This window comes from Lepidochelys kempii, chromosome 1, assembly GCF_965140285.1.
Source record: "Lepidochelys kempii isolate rLepKem1 chromosome 1, rLepKem1.hap1, whole genome shotgun sequence".
NCBI classification, from domain to species: Eukaryota; Metazoa; Chordata; order Testudines; family Cheloniidae; genus Lepidochelys; species Lepidochelys kempii.
The window spans coordinates 207,312,294-207,334,422 of NC_136380.1; the positions used below are offsets into that span (position 1 = coordinate 207,312,294).

Here is a 22,129-nt window from a genome sequence, read left to right on the forward strand (position 1 = left end):
GTGGCAGTTAGGCACCTACATCCTTTTGTGAAACTAGCCCGTGATATTTCCAAATCAGAATGGAGACATTTGGTAGTATTTTATTTATTATTAGCTTTAGTAGAACATCAATGGGTCCTTACAGATCACTATCTAAATAACTTAAAGCAATTTTCAGAAGTAATAAATATACTGCCATGGTAAAATTGGGTGGTTTTTACTTTTGTGTAATTTGGTGCCTTTATGGAAAGCCCTATTGCATTAATAGTATCTGATGTTTTAATTTCTCCTTCCAGTTCCTGCTGTTTCTCCCATACGATCATTGATTTGATGAAAAAGATAATTAAGTTCTGTGACTAACCACATGAAATATGTTAAAACAATAAATCAACGAGTACTTCCCACACTGCATTACAATAATAACCATGACCTTTTAACACAATGAAAAAATAGTCTGTATGTTTCCAGCAGTTTCTTTGATGTTTTTCATGTGAACTTATGTAGGAGGGTATTTTTCCCCCCAGCTATCACCTTGAAAATATCTTGCTAACACTTGCCACTTTATTTAACAGGAACTGACATGGGGTAGGGGATTCCTTATCTAGAAAAACATTTTTGATGAACCTCCCTGTTAAGTAGACTGGCATGTGAGAGAGGGAAGAGAATTGTTCTTTCTTATTCCTCTTTAGCTGTTTCAAACTCTTCAGCTTCATAAAGAATTGCAGGGTTTTACAGATTCTTTACAAAAACACAACTCAAAATTAAAATATCTTGTAGTGGCAGAGCAGTGGTGACTATGACTTGATCTTTATGGTTATTCCATTAAAATCTCTTTCCCTTGCCTTCTTGTCTTACTAAAAAGAGCTGGTTTGAAAGCTTTAAAATAAAACTCTCTTCAAACATAAGCAGAGTTTTTTTAAAGCCTTTTTTGGCTCAGAATAGAGTCAAAAGAGGATGCCTTTTCAAATATTGCTTATGGTTAGTATTTCAGCTTCAGAGCCTGTTTTTCCAAAAGAATAATGTATAACTCTGATAGTTTTGTCATGATGATAGTCCTTGTCAGTATCTGTTACTGGACATCTGTATTTCTGATACACCCTTCATGACATTAAAATTTCTCAGTTAAAATTTGACAAGTTTTTCCAATGTGCCTTTTGGCTTATCAGTTTTCAGAACTGTGATATTTTCATAGCTGCAATAATAAACTTGCTAGTTGAACCTTTGATACCTGGTTCTAACAAGACAAGTATGAGAAGAATCTTGCAGGCTGTTAATAGCCTATTATTAATTCTGAATAATCATGCTCTCACACACTTTTGATAAACCTGTTTCCTGCTTGTGTTAATTAAACTATTACTTATTTGCACTGTATCAGAAACTATTGGTATTACAAAGCCAAATTCCATTGCTGCACTTAATTTTCTAATTCAATCTTTTTAACCGTTACTGAGACTCTTTGAATTTAAAAATCATGTGTCTTAAATAAAACCAAACTTCCTTTCTCATATTATACATGACACCTAGGATTATTGAAAAGTGCAGAATTTTTAAAACCTAATGCACATTCCACAACTTATATTGTTGATGTCATTTCACCGTTTATGGGTGTAGACACTTTTTTCATTTCTGGGATTGAACATTGTCTGGGATGAAAACACTAAAAGAGAACATTTGTTGTTTTTTAAACATTGTTTTTGAAGTTACAAAAACATCAGAAAATGTTGCTATTGATCTAATTTTAGTAAAAGCTTATTTTGATAAAATCTAAATTTGGGTCCAAATTTGACCTAGCAGTGTGCCTTTAAGTACCAACAGTTATAAAAAATCCAAGGGCACAGATTCTCCCTTCCCCTCATGAAAAGCAGCAAGATGGGACACTTTGTAAATAAATTTTTTCATATTGTCTCGTTGCATAAAGCAAAATGTGGTTTGCCGCCACCTTGGTAGATCTTCTGGCAGGCCAGAGCCACCTGCCCAGAATGTCTCTAGCCCTGCTCCACCTCTGAGTTCCAGCCATCTCCATGCTTTGATTGCAGCAACTCCTGGGAACTCTGGAGTGCTCACACAAAAAAGTCAGTACAGGTTGGGGTTGTATTCACTTTTTCACATATCTTCTGTGGAGATGACGTGCATTCCCACCTGGCCTACCTTGAGTCCTTCCCCTGCACAGATCCCAGAGGGTACAGAGAATCCTTCACAGAGTCTGAGAGACAGTACTGCAGAGCTATCCCAGTCCCAAGGCCATTTGGAGCAGGGGAGATCTGAACCTGAATATTGGTCTCTGTGTGGATGAACTGGCTCAAGTGTGTGTGCTGTTTCTGTATCAGAGAGACAACATGCACTTTCAGTCTCAAAACGTTTTTTACTTTAGATTAAGGAGAAAACTGACATTAAAGAACAAAAGTACGGTTGCCATGGGAGAGCACTCTGTGTGTAAAAAGAAAAGGAGGACTTGTGGCACCTTAGAGACTAACCAATTTATTTGAGCATAAGCTTTCATGAGCTACAGCTCACTTCATCGGATGCATGCAGTGGAAAATACACTGTGTGTGTCTCTGTGTCTCCTCTGTAATAGGCTAGAAGCAACTCTAAGAAATGCCTTTGGAGATTTGTCAGTAACTACTGTCTTTGAACCTTCATGATTTTCTGATCACAGAGCCACTTCTTGTTCTCTGAAAGGTTCTGTCTAGAGAGGCCTGTTAGCTAATGGGGTGGAGCTGCCACCTAGAACCTGCATTTGCTGCTCCTGGTGTTTTCCATTGTCTGACTGCCGGGCTGTTAACTCTATCAGCATAGAAGTACTGTCAGTAGGATTTTGGATGTCTTCAGAAAATGACCTGCCTCCTTGGTTTTGGGTAGCTGTCTTCTGTACCTCCTAACCTTCATGTGGTTATGACAAGACCATGGGGGCAGATGGTATCCTGTAACTTTGGCAGGTGCTAGCCACTTTGTATTTGAAATCTTACATTTTCTCCCACTTGCAGTGGAATAACTGGCATTTTTGTTGTAGTATTTCTTCTGTTCTAGTTTTCTGCTGTGTGGTGGTTTTTTTTTACTACTTCAGGGTTACTTGTCTTTGTCCTTCTACCTGTAACTCTCTGAACAGATGATTGTAATAAGGTGAGGTGTGTTTACTTCCCTAACAGTGCTAAATAGAGATTGCTTTAGTCTGCCTCTGCTTCTGTGCTGTTTGTGATAATCCTTTTAATTCTACATTTTAAGGGCTTGACATGGTACACTTGAATTGACACATCAGTGAGAGTTATGAGAGTTACACAATTCATAAATGGTTCATTTTGGAAACCACAGGCAGGTACAATTAATTTCCATTTCTAGAGGCCCAATAAAAAGTTTTTAATCTAGAATTACTCAAGTTTTTGTAAATTTGAGCTACTTTGTGTTTCTTGTCTGAGCTTATCAGATTTTCTTTTGGAATTAGCTAGTATTTGAATCAGATATGCTCCAAACTCCTTCTGCATCTCCTCCTTTCATTATTTATAGGCACTCATGATAGCATGACCACTAAAAGAAGCTCCTTACATACCCTGTATTTTACATTTAACAAATATTTTGAAATTCCATGATGATTTTCTGCAGTTGCTTTGGGTCACAGTGTCTGTTATATGACTCCAAAAGTTTAGGCCCTGTCTCCATCTTGACCAATTTCTGCCCATAAACATATTTGTGAAACCACTCACAACTGCAAGAAATGCTGGTGTTTCTTTTTCAATCTGAGGTTAATTCTGTTGTGTTTTAGTTAGCACTTTGGAAGCATGTGACACTGGGCAATCTTCTTGAAACTGGAGTCTCCAATTTGTGGGAGTCTGCATCAACTGAGATATTAGACTCCCTGTTAATGTACAAATATTTCACTACCAGTCCTTCTGCCAGATTTTGAATGGCATGTGATCCAGTAGGCAGCCTCTGAGAACACCGACCAGATTGGGACCCATGGGTGAGAAAGGCAGTCCTCTGCCTGTCTTCCACCAGTCTGTAGACTGCTCTGGGGATTAGGTGAGAGGTGGGCATCTCTCAACACCTAGAGAGAGGCAGCAGTGCATGTGCTCAGAGGCAAAAACGTAGGTGTTGAGTGAGTTTGGGCGCCTACTGAGCTAGGCAGCAGCTGAGCGGGAGTTTTGTTGATGACATTGGTACCTAAAACTGGAATTTAGGTACCTAAGTCTGGGGTTTAGGCACCTAAGTACCTCTGTGGGTCTCAATCCCAATCTCTGACTCCTGCTAGCTCATTCCTGTCAGAAGTGACTTAGCCCTGGGTGTCAGATAAATACGTCTGAAGAGCGAAATTTTGTACCTTTTGGAACAAAGCACTTATCACCAAAAAAGTCAAAAACTGTCCCATGCAGGCTATTCCAGCACCTCCAACCAGGCCTTCATCTCCCTGTGCTTGATTTCAATCTACCCACCTTGAGCACCGTGCTGTATACCCCATATGTTGTTCAAAAATGGGAATACAGTATAAACATTTCCAACAACATGCAGTTTGCCCCGACAGTATTGCATCCTTCCTTGGTTATGGATATGATGAGACCGTGTTTTTACTTTAAATGGGAAAACAAACAAATTCTTCCCATTCCCTCCTGCCTCCTCTATGAAAGTACATGAATGGGTACCCCTTGGGTGCCTTGGGACTATTCACAGGCAAAGGGGAACCCCTGGTTCAAATATTGACAGCATACTACTAAATTGGCTCTAAGTAAACAACAGCAGAGGAGGGTTGGGGGACAGCGGTTTTGTTGTTCTGGGAATAGTTTCTCAGTGTGGTGGTTCTAGTTAGATTTTTAAATTATCTTGTTAGCTGTGTAGAAAGCTCATGTACATATAACATTTTCCTTACTTTTAAAGTGAACAAAAATAAAAGGAAATTTGTTATCCTACAGTTATTTGATGTCTGCTTAATTTTAATACAAATTACTGTCTATTTCATTCCCAAGATCAGATGATCGCATGAAACGCTCTAGACCCAGCTGAATACTGAGATGGTTGTTTTGCTCTGTGCACTGAGGGTTTTATTCTGCAGTTGTTTCACTGCTAGCAATTAATTTTACAAGGCAGAAAGTGTTTCCCAATATCTTAAGTAATTTGTGAAGCGTAGAGTTAGAGGATCCCCAGTGTCTCTACAGCTCCGGTTAGCCTGGCTTGTGGAACAATATGTAGAGCCCGGCAAATCTGCAGCTATCTGCTGTACATCTGCAGCTATCCGCATCCATGGACGTGGATATCCGCAGACCATGTGTGCAGATCGCTGATAGACTGTGGATACAAATTTGGTATCTGCACAGTGCTCTAGCAATATGTAGTATGCACACAGCTCACACAGGGGAGAATCTATTTAGAAGTGCTTGTATTTTTTATGATAATGTTATGCAAGTATAGCCATTCCAAATGTTTTTCAAATGCAAAACATTTCAAAGTTACTGTACCTAAAATAGTTACTGTGAACAAATATGCAGGTAGGGAACCCATCAGAGCCAAAATTGAATTTTAAAATGCTCTAGGCTGCATGCTTCAAGAAACAAAATGAGATATTTTGATTCCCCTATAAATGAACAGGTAAATTTGTTTTCTGAAGCACCCTTTATACTCTCCGTGCCCTGAAGCAGTTTTACATGGAAAACTTACCACAAATCATTCCTGAAATATAAATTGCATCGTGCATAAATAGACAGTGCTTCAGAACAAGGGGATATTTTAGGACTCTGATAAGCCGTTTAAGCCTCTTATATAAACTCTAAAGAGTTTGATATCTTTGAATTAAAGATGGGCCCAGATCTCAACAGCCCACACACTGGGAGTGTTTGAAATCCAAATTCAGCTCAAAGTCATAGTAATTTGAATGTGAAAACACTTCAATTGTGTAAGTAGAGGCAAGTGATTCATACAGTAGAACGTGGGAATCTTTGCAGATTAAATACGTGAGGATTTCTGATGGAGAACATAGCTCATGCAGTGAAAATGTTTAGCTCTGTCTGTCTTCATATCAAGTGGGATTTTTGCTTTCCCAGTTCCTGGTTATTTTTAAAATAGACTGACCTAAAACCCAGGCCTGAACCTACCCACACACAGGTGATATCACGCTAAAGATCCAAATGTTCTGCCTTCAGTCTGTATCTTCTGAGAGGGCCTGATTCTCCATCAGTTCACACCAGTTTTATCTCCATAAACTCTAATGATTTCACTAGAGTTACACAAGCATTCAACTTGTGTAACCTGGTGGTGAATAAGGTGCAGAATCTCTGTAGTAACTACTGAACAGTTAGTCTGTGAGGGCCTGGTGACCACCTCACAAGATTTGGCCCTACATTAGTAGACAAAATTGCTCTGATTTAGGAGATACTGCACCAGTAATTGTTCACATACTTACCAATACAATTGAAAGTCTGAAGTAAGGACACTGTCCGAGTCTATTCATAGAAGGGCACTCACTATAAATTCCCAGTTAATTTTCCAGTGGTACTTATTTGTGCTTAAAACAACTCTTGCTGCTTTCTAGTGAATTGCTTTAACATGCAATGTAGCTTTAGCGTGGCACCAGTAAAATGTGTTTAGAGATGTTTCTTTATCCGGATCAGTGTGCAGCATTCTTAAGTGTTTTAATACCCTGTGGTGTCCGTTCCTATCCTTTTGCCCCTCTGTGTTGCTGAAGCATTGCCATGAATGATTTGATTCAGTCTCTGTCTGCGTGATGGTACCACATGTGAAGTAATGTTTAAAGATTAATTTTAGGACTGTTTGTTTATATTGACTATCAGAGACTTACGTTACTACAAACGAACTAGTAATACTCAGGAAAAACATTTGAATATTTGCATTGGCTGCCATGAAATCAGATGTTTGGTGCTTGGAATTTACAGAAGTGCCTACATGAGGAGCCTAAAAACATATTCAGTTGTGTAACTTTGCTTCCAGAATACCCTGATTTTTATACCGAACATTGGCTTTATTCTTTGACAGACTTTCTAAGCAGATCAATAGTATACACTTGATTCACTAATTTAAAACTGCACACTACAAACATCTATAAATGAACGCAAAGTGTGTTGATTGTAAGGCTCTCTGATGGTGAATGTATACGTTACAGTGCAAAGGTTCATCTTAGTCACTGGTATTTTTCTCTCATTCTTCATCTCAAGTAATACTTTTGCTTTCACAATTCCTGACTATAAAAATGAAGGATTTTATGCTTTAGTGTTTATTCCATTATTTTGACATAATCACGACACCTCCATGGAAGAGATGATTTATAGAGGGATATTCCTCTTTCAAAGCCCTTGCAGAAGTTAATGAGAACAGAAAGGAGATTATTTCCCTTTAGGTGCGTAAGTCAGCAGCATACACATTTTCATTAGCATTCTTGTGTTTTTTAAGACTGCATGGGGAAGTGAGGAAACTGTGGTGTTATTTTCACTAAGCCAAAGAGAATAGAAACCATTATTCATTTTAACACTGCTCCATAAAGGTTGCAAGTTTGGGTTTTATTTCTATAAATTAAAGCATGAGAAATGTTTCATTGGAATTGCCTTTTGAATATCCTGAAAAATATAAATCAAACTTTCTTTTAAAGTCACCAGCTCACTGCAGCGGGACTCTGTGTCAGGCAAGAAACTTGCTCTAGGACTGTAACTGCTCAGGGCTGCTTTCATATAAATGTCATGATGATGGTTGGCTCAATTGTTCTTGTCCTTTTGCAATGCATGCATTTTTGTGGCAGTAGGTTACATTTCCAGACGGGCAATGCTTCAGCAATTACATGGAGTCAGTACATTCTCACACGACGAGCGTCACTATGCCGCTTACGCATGGATGGACAAAGGTAAGGCTTGACAACACCGCCTTCGTTTTTACCCTAACATGTTAGTTGAAGTATCCTGTATTTTGCTGTCGCAGTGAGGCGGGCAACAGGTAGAGGTTCCACGTTCAGGTGAAGTCAGATACAAGATGCTGATTTTATTTGTCAGAAATGTTTCTCCACAAACTAACTATTGCTAAAAATTAGAAGAGTAGAACTAATGTTATAAAACAGCAATTGATTCATGTAGGTCAAGCCATGTCTGAATAACCCAATCCATATACAGGGCAAAACGCTGAGGAGAAAGGACTGATATTTTTAGGTGGGGAGAGGTAGCCTGATTGGCTTTCTACTTCCTTCACTGAAACTCAGAATTGATGACTAGTCATTTAGATGGCACATTCAGTGTACACAGTACAGTGCTGCTATGCAGTAGGTAAGCTTCAAATGAGAGAGCCCCTGCTAACAGTTGCTTGCAATCTAATGGATAAACAGGTACCATACAGCATACCATACCAAACTGTGGTTCATTAAGCACATGCTAAGTGGTCTGTGGAGATTTGGCTTTTCGTAGGTGGTGGCTGCTTCTCCCAGGCTTCCAGCTGCTTCTACAGATATCAAGGAAGAGCCTGGACATGTATAAAATCAGCTGGAAGCAAGGAGGAAGAGCAAGCATTGCTCCATCTACTAGGAGGAGAAGAGGAAACAGGAACCACCACCAGGGTCTGGAGCTGCCAGGCATCAGCAAGAGGAGACTGCTCAGGGGAGAAGACAATGAGGCATCAGGGGTTTATGTCCGTTGGAGAAATGGTTGGAGGGGACCTGATTGTCAGGCCGTGAGTCCAGGACACAAGGAAATTTAGTGGCAGAAAAGCATGTTTGGGGGAGAGAGGACCACACAACAGGGTACTGTGTGCAGGAAGAGAACAGGATGAGGGGACGGAGTAGCAGAGGAATATTGGCCTGAAAAGAGGAACAGAACAGATTGGAGGAAAAGTGAAATTAAGAGTAAAATAGAGACAGAAAAACAAAATTAAACTCATTAAAAAGAACTGTGAATACATCCATTTCTTAAGGGTACTGTCCCAGGTAATCAGTTCTTTTAGTTGCTGTTCTGTGTTCACAGATGGGAGGGGCAGTGCTCCTCATGATCATCTGTGGGAGGAGAGGAGTCCACGGAACAATCTCTATGAAGAAGTGGTCCATATAATGAAGATATTTGAGAACCTGGTGTACAGAGCAATATAATACAGAATACACACAGCATGGCCTGTCATCTTTGTTGCTGAGCTGTATTTTACATTAATAGCAACTACATCCATAGAAAGAATTGGGAAGGTGGAAGATAACATTAACTGTATGGAGGATTGTAGAACAGGCTGGCACTGTTTGACTGAAACATTCCCACCTGGTGGCAGATATTGAGGCTGCTGGGAAACGTCAAGTGAGTTCTTCTAACTAGGTGGTGCAGGTAGCTTGTTAACCGTCCCCTGTGTATGGGAGATAGGAGTGCTCTCTACATAGAGAAGTGAAGGTGTGGGCAGAGCAGTCTGGAAGGAGGAGCCCTAGGGGCAGCCACGCCTGTGGAGATGGTTGGAGCTGAAGGTTTTGTTGTTTTTTGTCAAACCCAAGGGGGGTGGTGAGTGTGACTCTACTCAGCGTGTGGACTTTGTTTTAGAGCCAGCTGCTCACGCAGGGGAGATTTTTTTGACGTATTCTGCACAAGGGGCATGGGGGCGGGGAGAGAAGCAAACTTGAACTGAAGAACATGAGGGCAGAAGTGGCAACAGGCCCAGGCTGCCCTTGAACAACAGCTGCTGCAGGCCTTGTGGCAATTTGTGAAGGAGTCCAACAAGAACGGTAGCAACAACTCTGGGAGCTGATGTTCCACAGAATGATTAACCCATGGCCACTGTCTGGCTGCCGGTGAGCGTCAGCCCTTCTCTGTCTATCATGAAACCGGATGGTGACCCTGAGACCTGCTGGTCACCTTTGAGCTGATGGCTCCTGCTCAGCGTGAGTCTTGGGACATCTTTTTAGCTCCTTTTTCACAGTAGAGGTACAAGGGGTAAATATATATATATATATATATATATATATATATATATATATTATGCCTACATGTGAGAAAGGCCACGCTGCCCCAGTTTCAGCTCAGTTCCATAGTACAGTTTATAGAGTACTCTTGGGGAGAAAAGTGAAAGACTCAGGGACTCAGTGGTGGACAATGAATACAGAAGGTTGGCCAGAGGGGGCTGATGGGGGGACTTATGTGTTTTGCTTATTAGGAAAAGGCGCATGTAAGAAAATTGTGTTATATTGCACTGTAATTTTGGGAAGACATATGGACTTACTGAACCCACAGACAAAAAAAGGACAATCACCAAGAATTTAGGAGGAAGCCTCCAGCCCCAAGAATCATGTAAGGAACGGCGATATATACAAAAACATTGTTCGTCATGGATGTACTGATGATAGAGAGATGAGGTCTGGTAGAGGCCAGGGGTCTGGCTCTCCCAGTGGGTAATATATGGACCCATAGAAATGGAAGGGCAAATTGTTAGAGCCCTGCAAATCTGCAGATACCCGCTTTATAGGTGTAGACCATGTTTGAGGGATGCGGATACAAATTTTGTATCCATGCAGGGCTCTAGGAATGGTGGCTTGCCAGGTTGACTCATGGTACACCCAGACTTAGATGTAAGAGGGCTTGATATGACTCGAGTGCCTTAAAGAATTAGATTCCATACAGGTCCCCTATGACTACAAGGACTCCAGGGCCTACCCAGAAGCTATAATTCTCCTATGACAGGGGGCAACTTGCTTGTTTTATCCTGCCCCATTGAGAAATGCGGGGAACCTGGGTAAACTTTCAGTCTATCCTGGTTTCCAGGGTGTACACAGGGGTTCATGACCATGCAGAATGAGATGTTGCAGGGGGCAAGTCCTCTCGTCACCGCAGGGGCTTTGAGAGTTAGATTGTCCAGGAGAGAGAAAACCAGGGTGCATGCATAAGCATTGGCTCTAAGGGGCTGTAAGAGGTTGGCAGTGTTTACACAGAAATCATAGAAATGTAGGACTGGAAGGGACCTTCACAGGTCATCTAATCCAGTCCCCTGCACTCAGGGCAGGACTAAATATTATCTAGACCATCCCTGGCAGGTGTTTGTCCAACCTGCTCTTAAAAACCTACAGTGACGGAGATTCCTCAGCCTTTCTAGGTGACATGTCCCAGTGCTCACCCAACCTGACAGGAAGTTTTTTCTAATGTCCAACCTAAATCTTGATTGCTACAGTTTAAGCTCATTGCTTCTTGACCTGGCATTGGTGGTTAAGGAGATCACTTTATCAGCCTCCTCTTTATAACAACCTTTTAGATTGTTATCATGTTCCCCCATCAGTCTTCTCTTCTCCAGACTAAACAAACCCAATTTTTTCAGTCTTCCCTCATAGGTCCTATTTTTCTAGACCTTTAATCATTTTTGTTGCTCTTCTCTGGACTTTTTCCAGTTTGTTCACATGTTTCCTGAAGTAAGGTGCCCAGAACTGGACACAAGACTCCCTTTTAGGCCTTATCAGTGCTGAGTAAATTGGAAGAATTACTGCTCATGTCTTGCTTACAACACTCCTGTTAATGCATGAAATACATCTCCCTGTTAGCAGTCATTGATCCTGCTGGGAAAGGCTTAGCCTGAGCCAGGTGCTTTTATACCTCACTCAGATAAAAGGGGATGGCTCACTGAAGAGAGAGTGAGCGGATCTACAGTGTGAGAGACCCCTGAGGGAGCAGCAGGTCTGAGGAGAAGCCTAAACTGAACGTTATTAGTTAATAAAGCTAAATTCCAGGAAGGGGTGGGGTTTAGACTTTGTTTTAGAGCAGGCTGGGAAGGTCACAGACGTGCCTCTGATCATTCCTAAGTTACGTGTTTCTGTTCAGAAATCTTTCATGACTCCAAAGTTTGAGAGATGTGTCATGCTGAGCTTTTGAAATTCAATCTGAATATTGTATTTAAGGGAAAACAGCACGACATGTTCCCAAAGGTGTCCCAAAAATTATACCTGTTAATGTCAGTTCTGCTAAAAGGCATTAGTTAATTGTACTGCACAAGAGCAAGGAACATTTATTCTTATTTAAAGGAGGGAAAAAGTCCTGTGACACATGCAAATGGCACATCACATATTTTAAACACTCTGCATGTCGCCTACACAGACTGAGCAGACATACTGGTCCCTTCAGCACCTTTCACAGCTTGAACACCACTCTGTTTGCTTTTTCCATGCTCTTGTCATTAATACCAACTACTAAAGGGAAAAATACATACAGCCTGCGCACCATGTCGGGAAAATGGGGTTTGGGGTCACGGGCTGCCCTGTGTTGCAGGGTCTGGGACACCTGCAAAGCCCCTTCACTAGCCCTCTTTGGTCAGCAACTGGTGCAGTGCTGATGAACCGCCTCCAACGCTCCATGGCTAGAGTGCTGCAAGGTTTGTGAGGGGATGGGGCACATTCATTCATAAGGTATTAGGTCCATATAGCCTCACAGCTCAGCCCCCCAGCCCCCGCTTTTATGCAGGTCTCTGCAGTAGTGTTGAGCCAGGGCCAGGCAGCCGCACTAACACCCGCACGGAGAGTTGAATGTGAGCTCCTGGCTGGGGAGCATGTGGCACGTGGAAACTGAACCGGCCATGAATTTCTCTTCAGCCTGAGGGAGACTAAAATCCTGCAGTGCTGTGGAGCTCACGTTTGGCAAGGCAACCGCCTCACTCAGCGTAGAAGCTCTGCAAACTGCAGCTCCAACTTAAATATAAACTGAGCCTCTCAGCGCCAACTGTTGATCCGAATAGCAATACTTTGATGTGCATCTGCCCAGTAATTCCCAGGTGGGTGCTGGCAACTGGCTAATTTCTGCCACTTGTGCAGAGTCACAGGGAAGGGAGTTTAATGTCACAACAGATGTTCCCTGTGGGACTAGAATCCCTAAACTATCGCTTTCTCAGGAGAGCAGGAACTGTAAATGTGGTGTGAAGCTTAACTCAGGCTTTAGTTCTGGGAGACTGAATGATGGGGAAGGTTCTTATCCAGGTTCAAGTCTTCTCCAACACCAGGAAGCATTCTACTCCCTAATCATTTCTGCTGGCTCCTGAACTTTCTCCTTTGAGGAGACATCACCCTCTTCTGGGGATGAAGAAGGATTTAACCTTCTTCTCAACAAGGGCTTGGGAGGAGGCCATTGGACTGTAGATGCCACAGTGATGGCCCCCATTCTATGCATAGATAGACCTGATGAAGGCATCCATAGTTGCCCAGTTATCTCAGGAACTAGACTCAAGTGAGTATCTGAACGTACTCTGAGGCGCTTAGAGAAGTCTCAGGCCCACTAGCTCCAAACGTTTGTCTTCCAAAGTCTCTCAGCCTCTAGCCTTTTGTGTTGCAGAAAAGCACCTGTAACTTTCAGTGTTGCGTTGTAGCCTGGCTCCAGCTCTGCCTGACTCAGTGTAGATGGAGTGCAGAGCTGGCCCAAGCCTGTCTTGCAAAGACTAGCCTGGGTTCCTGATTTCTTCTTGCCCAGGAAGCACAGGGAAGGCATCAGAGATGAAAGGAATCAGCAGCAGTGATGCTCAAAGCAGACTATGCTGTCGGGGAGACTAAGCTGCCTACGTTGTGTGCCAGGAAATGAAAAAGGGCCAAAAATGAACCCACCCCTTCCTCCTGCTGCAGCCACCCCCTGCTCCCGTGTGTCCTAATGCCACTCCCGGATCCTTCATTGTCCAGTCCCTTCTCAGCCCCAGCTCCCTCCCTTCTGCTCCCACCCTGTGAACCCATAGCAAGTCTGTGTTGAGCAGCTTATTCTGCCTGGTTTGATGATAGACAAGGCTGAGTGAGCATAACCCGAATCAGAGCCTTCAACACCCAACCAAGCTCGATGCCATTCCTCTCCTGGAAGGGTTGGGAAGAGGCCCCTCCCCCTGGGAGACTCCCAGTGAGTTTGGTGAGGGGAGAGTGCATGTGTCTGTTTCTAACTGCTGGTCACAGTTCCCCGCGAAACCACACACAAAAAATGTTTATGGTCCAACCCCATGGTGTGGAGTCGGTTGAGGGGCAGAGCAACTTTCTCACTCCCTTGTATGGGATGTTGGAGGTGATTTGGGGGTGAGAAGGTTTAAATGATGTTCCTTGCCCCTGCACATTGTCTGTAACAGGGGCCAGTTCAAGGTTCAGTGTCTCCTCTCAGACAGACAGCTGCCAAGAACATCACAGACTAAGGAGGGTTACTCTGAACATAGCCATAGCAGTGTTTGGTGCAAGGCAAAGGGCATGTGCAACAGGACGTGGTGCTGGCACTGAGCGCTCACTTCATGTCCTGTAATAAGGTGGATGATTTAGTTTTAAATATATTGGTAATGTATGAGTTGAGGAGAGATCCCTTGAGCCCCGACTGGAGCAAATTCTGGTTAGTCTATGCAGCTCTCTGTAATAAGCAGCTATTTCTAACAGCCTGATTTGTCTGGAGAGGTCTGACAGCATTCTCACTGTTGTTTATGCACCGGCAGGAAGTTAAGACTATGCAAGTATCAAAATGTTCAACTAGTCTGTAACGAGTCCATGATGTCCACGTACAACAGTGCATTGGCATTTGGTTTTCAGATACGTTTGGGTCCGTGCTCTAGCCTGCCGCCTCATGTCTGCTCGATTGTATTTACCTTATTTATACAGAAAACCGGGAGAACACCTTCAGCCGTTCCCGAAGCTCCAGTGTCTCCAGCATCGACAAGGAGTCCAAGGAAGCAATTACAGCTTTATACTTTATGGAGACCTTTTCACGGAAGAATGACTCTACTGTCTCCCCCTGTCTGTGGGCTGGAACAGGCCTTGGTATGGTCTTAATCATCTCCCTTAATCTGCCTGCTACTGAGGAGTTAAGGCAGACAGAACCAGTCATGGTGTCTCCAAGTGGTAAGAGTTTCTGTCTGCTTTCCTGTTCTTTGTCTGTCTAGGTAGCAGGAGAGGGTTTACATATCTGCTTTTATCTGGTTTCTCTGACCAAAATCTCTCATGTAGTGAATATTAACCCCTACATTCATTACATTACATTCAGTAGTTCATTACACTGAGTGCACAGTGAGATACAAAGAGGGGATCATAGTAGTGATAGCTATAATTTAGAGACGTAGGACAGTCTGTTTTATTAATCACGAAGATTAGATCTTACATAGAGCTGCACACATTCCTTGTAAGGACCTGGAAACAGGAGACCTTTTTTGCAGACTGGAAAAATAGATAATTTCCTCATGGGAAAGTGTATTTGGGATTTGTTTGAACGTGTCAAGAATTTGATGGATCATGTGGCAACAGAAATGTCACTAAATTCCAGTAGAAGGTATCTTCAGCACAAACAGCTACTTTCATATCTAAAGGTCTTCATAAACCTTAACTGATTATTCCTTCCCTGTGACATAGGGAGCTGCTCCCACTTCTGCAGATGAGGCAACAGGCACAGACAATAAGCGACTTGGTCAGTGCTAAGAGGGACACAATGATAAAGCCAGGATTAGATCTCCGGAGTTCCTGCCTTCTAGTCCTGTGCACTGCCGCCCTCAGACAGATCTCACTCATAGGAGAGGTCTAGCTTTCAGGACAAAAACTCAGCTTTGTGCAAAAATAGTTGCAGAATGAACTAGGCCCTTGTTTCACACCTAGTTACAATGATGGTTACAATTACAAGGTCACCGACACAGAGGATGGTCAATTGAGTGCAGTTATGGACACTGATGAGGACATGCCATTAGAGTAGAAACAAGGGCAGAGAACAAAAAACGAGGTTTTGTTTTGGAAAATACAAGTTAATACATGTGAGGAAAAACAATTGCAAGTACATAATGAGAGGGGGGGAAACATAGAAAGTAGGGAGACCTAGAACTAGCAGAAGGCAGCAGATTAGTCGTGAGTTTGTGGATATGGCTGGGAAACAAGGCCAGTATAATTCTGAACTGCTCAGACAAAAGCATTTTGTCACTGAGCAGAGAGGTTATAGTCCTCCTACATACAGCTCTGATCCAGCCCCTGCTGGAATGTTGTGATCAGGTTGGAGGTGTCATTACCAGAGAAACCAGAGGGAGTGCAGAGGAGAATGACAAAATGATTGGGGGGTGAAGGGGGTAATTTCCAGGGAAAGATTGAAAGATCCCAAGCACATCTTGGCTAAGTGACAGGCACAGGTTACAGGGGATACTGGATGGGGGTAAACACCAAAGAGGGACAGGATTTATTTAGCAGTTTTAAAAGGAGCTAACTAGGAATAATGGGAGGAAATTTAGGAGTAAGGAACTGTAGTCTGTATTAGACAAGGAAAGGATAGGAGGCATCTCAGCTGCTTCCTTAAAACCTGACTGGAAAGACACTAGAAATTGTACTGTCAAGAACAATCCTACTGGTAAGAGAATTGGATACATGCCGTAATTGGCTATTTCTATCTCTAAATTCTACTGTTTTCTATTTAATTTTTTTTTGTTAGGTTGCCTGAAACATTTTCAGTAACTGCAGCCTGCTCGTTCACCATCTCTGTGTGGCTGCAAAAATATTTTGTTTGAAGCAAAAGGTTACTTTGTACCATTAGCTGTGCAGCTCATTAGCTTAGGGCTAAGATGTGCTATTGTAGCCCTAAAGGGAAAACCTGGATGCAAAATAGACCATGATGTGACCACTGGAGTTTTTGACCAGCATATGCCAAAGCTAGAGCATTATATTTTACAGGTACAGTTCTGACGCTGAAGGGAGCAGTGCTGACTTTTTCATGCCTGGACTGCATGGGAACATTGATACATCCACCCTATGAAGTATGGAGGGACCCAAATACCATGGATGACAGTGAAAAAATGAGAAAAAGGAAACTTGTCATGTATTCTCCTTCCTCCTCCGGGGATATGGGAGATCATCAGTTTGCTGTCATCTGCTCAGAAAAACAAGCCAAAGTTTTCTCACTGCCTTCCCAGACATGCCTCTATGTTCACAACATCACAGAAACGTCCTTTCTACTGCGAGCAGATGTGGTGACCCTGTGTAACAGCATCTGCCTGGCTTGCTTTTGTGCCAACGGGCATATCATGGCGATGAGGTACTTACCTACCTAATCATTTGGCAAAATGGTAAGAGGCAACAGAATTAGGGCTGTAAAGGCGAGCAGGATGCACACTGTCCACCTGCAATCTGCTGTTTATATTATGCACACGTAAAGGAAAGCTGTACCCATTTTGCTCTGGTATATAATTTCTCTTGGTTAGTAATCCTTCTCACCATCTAGTACAAGGATTATCTCTGACAGCAACAGCATGGCAGAAGCAGCAGTGCTCACTGTGGCTAAAGTTGCAGAATAATTTCCATGCAGTCTCTCTTTGATCACTTATAACTGTCAGCTTCTGGGCTAAAGACTTCCAAGCCTAGTCTCACCCACATACGTTCAATGACTGTGGAAATCAAAATACCATTCCCTACATTATAAAAAAAATAGGGCTGTGAAGTGATTAAAAAAATTAATTGCACAATTAATTCTGCTGTTAATAATAGAATACTATTTAAATATTTTTGGATGTTTTTTACATTTTCAAATATATTGATTTCAGTTACAACACAGAATACAAAGTGTACATGCTCACTTTATATTGGTCTTTGATTACAAATATTTGCACTGTAAAAAACAAAAATAGTATTTTTCAGTTCACCTAATACAAGTACTGTAGTACAATCTCTTTATCATGAAAGTTGAACTTACAAACGTAGAATTATGTACAAAAAAAGGCATTCAAAAATAAAACAGTGTAAAACTTTAAGGCCTACAAGTCCACTCAGTTCTACTACTACTTCAGCCAATCGCTCAGACAAACAAGTTTTTTTACATTTGCTGGAGATAATGCTGCCTGCTTCTTGTTTACAGTGTCACCTGAAAGTGAGAACAAGCATTTGCATAGCATTGTTGTAGCTGTCATCTCAAGGTATTTACATGCCAGATGCACTAAAGATTCATATGTCCCTTCATGCTTCAACCACCATTCCAGAGGACATGCATCCATGCTGATGATGGATGCTGCTCAACAACACTCCAAAGCAGTGCAGACGGACGCATGTTCATTTTCATCATCTGAGTCAGATGCCACCAGCAGGTTGATTTTCTTTTTTGGTGGTTCGGGTTCTGTAGTTTCTGCATCAGAGTGTTGCTCTTTTAAGACTTCTAAAAGCATGCTTCACACCTCGTCCCTCTCAGATTTTGGAAGGCACTTCAGATTCTTAAACCTTGGGTCGAGCATTTTCACTGTAGCTATCTCTAGAAATCTGATATTGGAACCTTCTTTGTGTTTTTTGAAATCTGCAGTGAAAGTGTTCTTAAATCAAACAACATGTGCTTGGTCATCATCCGAGACTATCATAACACAAAATATATGGCAGAATGCAGGTAAAACCATGGAGCAGTAGAAATACAATTCTCCTCCAAGGAATTCAGTCACAAATTTAATTAACACTTTTTTTTTTTTACAAGCATCATCAGCATGGATGCATATCTTCTGGATTGGTGGTCAAAGCATGAAGAGGCATATGAATGTTTAGAATATCTGGAACGTAAATACCTTGCAATGCTGGCTACAAAAGTGCCATGCAAACACCTGTTCTCACTTTCAGGTGACATTGTGAATAAGAAGGGGGCAGCATTATCTCCTGTAAATGTAAACAAACTTGTTTGTATTAGCGATTGGCTGAACAAGCAGTAGGACTGAGTGGACTTGTAGGCTCTAAAGTTTTAGATTGTTTTGTTATGGAGCGCAGGTATGTAACAACAATAAATCTACATTTGTAAATTGCACTTTCACAATGAAGAGATTGCACTTCAGTACTTGTATGAGGTGAATTGAAAAATACTGTTTCTTGTGTTTGTCATTTTTACAGTGCAAATATTTGTAATCAAAAGTAATATAAAGTGAGCACTATACACTTTGCATTCTGTGTTGTATCGGAAATCAATATATTTGAAAATGTAGAAAAACATCCAAAAATATTTAATAAATGTCAATTGGTATTCTATTGTTTAACAGTGCAATTAATTTTTTTTAGTTAATCATGTGAGTTAACTGCGATTAATCGACATCCCTAAAAAATATAATTCTTAAAAATTCTTTTTTGGATAGCTCCTCAATCAAAATGGCTAAGGTAGAAAGTTGAAAAGTGGCATTAAAGCAGTCCTCATTCAGCAGCAGCACCTTTGAGAGTTCTACCCAACATTGGGTTGGATTTAACCAAAGGTTAACCTTTCAAAACCACAAGATACACATTCTGTGGAGGTTTTTTTTGCCACAAGGACTTTAGGCTACTACAGGGTTAGGTGGCAGCTGAGCAGGGTTTTGAGACTCTCGATGGAGGACTTAGACACCAAGCAAGCTGCATGTAAGACACCTAAGTCCTTTTGTGGAGCTAGCCCTAAAGACCTATTTCGGTCACTGAAATTTGCTTTGAGACCAATACACGGAGGGAACAGATCTGTGAAATGGAAAGGTGCCATTTTTATATTAGCACATTTAAGAGTAGGACTGCATTTTAAATACCACAGCATTCTAGGCTAGATATGAAAAATACTAAATAAGTTACCTGTGGGTCTGAATCACGTGATAGAATAAAAGCATTTTCTGTAAATCCCAACATAACACAGGCATATGCTTCTCTTCAGCTTGCCCAGCCTTCGCCCAATGCTGGATGTCAACTATTTGCCAGTAACAGACATGAGGATAGCACGGACATTTTGTTTCACCAATGAAGGGCAAGCTTTGTATCTCAGCTCCCCCACAGAGATCCAGCGACTGACATACAGCCAGGAGATGTGTGACAATCTACAGGTAGGGCTTGTAACCATCAAAAGCATCCATGCCGCATGGCTTTCTTATCTAATCTTTGAAGCAGTAAGGGGCTCCCATTGTGAGATCTGTGCTTCACCATGTTTTCAGCACTTCTGAGCCAGCCAGAGGCATCTCAACAGAGCCCTCCCACCACTGCCTTGATCACAGTGGCTTACACCATTCTCAGACTTTCGACTGTTAACACCATGTCCTCTGGTTTAAAATCTAGTGAAACCTGTTCCTTTTTCAGATAATTTTCATTCAATCCAGTGCATTCTTATTTTTAATTTGGAACCTGAAACTCCATATAACAGCGCAAAGATTGCCCAGGATGTTCCATAACATCTGCAGTGTCATGCCTGGAACATATGTCAATTTGCATCAACATTTTCTCAAGAGAAAACCTCCTACATTTGGAAAGAGTAAAATGGCAAAAGAAATACTTAGTGGTATGGTGTCATTGTCTAATGCTCTGGTCCCTTAATATGCATGTTCCTTGTGTTAAATCTCTGAAAGAATGCAAAACACTAACTCAAAATTTTATCAGCTAAAGATGGGGGAAACAAGATGCTTCTAAAACAACATTTGTTCCCAAATGATCAATTTATCTGAAACAGTATGTTTTACTTGTAGGTTTCTCAAGGTAATGACACTTTTTCCTCTCCTAAGTTTAATTAAATTTAAATTTAATTAAAAGTTAAAGTTTTAAATGGTTAAAAATGGTGAGAAGTTGGATTGTAACATTATTGCCAGCAGATATGCCAGGCATTAGATTTAATGTAAGATATGATCTAGTGTGAAACCACAATTGCTTGCTTTTAAAGTGAAATCAGTGCTAGCTTGACAAACCTATAGATGGAAGTTCCCTATTTATTTATAGCACAGGACAGCACGAGCAGCTGCAGCAGCAGGCCAAGCTTCCTACGTGCACACCACACACCCCAAGTAAACCTTATGCTTGCCCTGCAGGAACCACCTCATTGGGACAAAGGGGAGGTCAACAGTACTTTTGGTCCGTGGCCTCTATGGAGTAGCTCCTGTCCCCTAGAGACTGGACTAAGTCCACAAACTGGCATTAACTGTAACAACTTCTGGTTCCTACTAAGTTGATCCAGATTTGAAGCAGGTTGGCACTCGCCATAACAAAGTATAGCAAAGTCCTAATGTGCTGCTCTGGTTGAAAGAGGAATGGTTTCAAAATGTTATAAGGGACTGCTTAAAAATGTCTGGCACTCAATACCAGCATGGGTCTAACTGAAGGGAAAGTGCATCAGCACAACTTCTGTTCCTTCCCTAACTTTAGTATTGCTTATTTTATTCTAAAAGTAAATGCAGGCCCCACTCCCCACATTAATACAGTTTCTTCAGCAATCACTCAGTAGGGTAGAAGGGCAGGGGTTCGGAGTTGGATTATAAACCATTAAAAATCTCCAAAAAAAAATCTATTAGTGATTAGGACATACTTTTGAATTATGTACAGTATTTTCCACTACAGTAACTGATACAGTCCTTATTTGCAGGTGGGAAAAGGTTCTCAGATTGTACTACACTAAAATACAGCAGCTGTGGCGATGGTGTAAGGAAAGTAAAAAGCTAGTTCAGTGTTAGATTTTTTTACACTCTAAATCTCATTTATTGAAGGAAGTGAATTGTGTGGGGTTATTGGGGAAGGAGCATTAGCAGTGAAAAAAGGAAATAAGCTTGAGGTTGTATAATGAGCAGAGAGCCAGGATGCCCAACAAAAGACGTGGTACTGCCAGCTCTTGTTAGACCATGGGAATGTGTTGAGCAGCAGAAGTCATCACAGAATGCTGGCATTTTCAACACTGAAGAATTGGTAAGAGGAGTGAGTATTGCAGCCAGGCTTGGGCTCACTGGAGAGGAGGAGGAGTGGAAGCAACTGTTTACAAATTACTGGAGGGACTCTAACTACATCACTGAAGAAGGGTTTAAAACTAGGGGATGGGCTAGATTTGCGTTAGCCCAAGTAAGGGAAAAAGGCTCTTACCTCCCAGCACTGCCACACTCCAGCTGCTCACATCACGGCTGCTGCACCGAGGGGAAGAGCAAGGACTTTATACACCCAGTATCCCCTCTTCCCCCAAGAGCAAGTGGGAGGAACATTGGCAGAGAGCCATGGTTTCACCCACCCTGACCTACCAGCTGGCAGAGCAGTAGTAGTAATGTACTGAAGCCATCTCCCCACAAATGGTTGCTACATAAGTAGTTACCCTAGCAGATTGCAAATAACTTTGATAGCTAGATTTGTTTCTAAAGAACCATTGGTTTGAAGGATACAAGTATAAGCTCTCTGGAGGCAGAGACCATGCCTTCAGCTGTGTCTGTAAATGTCTTGTGCACGACTGGTGCTGTGTAAATAGTAAAATTAAGTGGGAGGTAGGCATAGCTAGCATCCAGTGATGGGCTCTCGGAGGGAAGCCAATGGCCTTTTGTAAAATTGCTTCCTTTC

The 22,129-nt window shown here is 41.9% G+C and overlaps 1 protein-coding gene across 12 annotated transcripts in view; it reads left to right on the plus strand.

Annotated features, from left to right (window-relative positions):
* STXBP5L (syntaxin binding protein 5L) overlaps positions 1–22,129 on the plus strand; it is a 440,505-nt gene that overhangs the window by 409,539 nt on the left and 8,837 nt on the right. For 7 of the 12 annotated variants that reach the window (XM_078848433.1, XM_073309722.2, XM_073309732.2 and 4 more), the window contains 4 exons: positions 7,709–7,810; positions 14,501–14,740; positions 16,538–16,898; positions 19,494–19,659. In XM_078848433.1, the coding sequence (XP_078704559.1) occupies positions 7,709–7,810; positions 14,501–14,740; positions 16,538–16,898; positions 19,494–19,659 (869 nt within the window). The remainder of the gene's footprint in view (positions 1–7,708; positions 7,811–14,500; positions 14,741–16,537; positions 16,899–19,493; positions 19,660–22,129) is intronic. The other 5 variants (XM_078848425.1, XM_073309794.2, XM_073309803.2 and 2 more) reach the window with 2 other exon arrangements.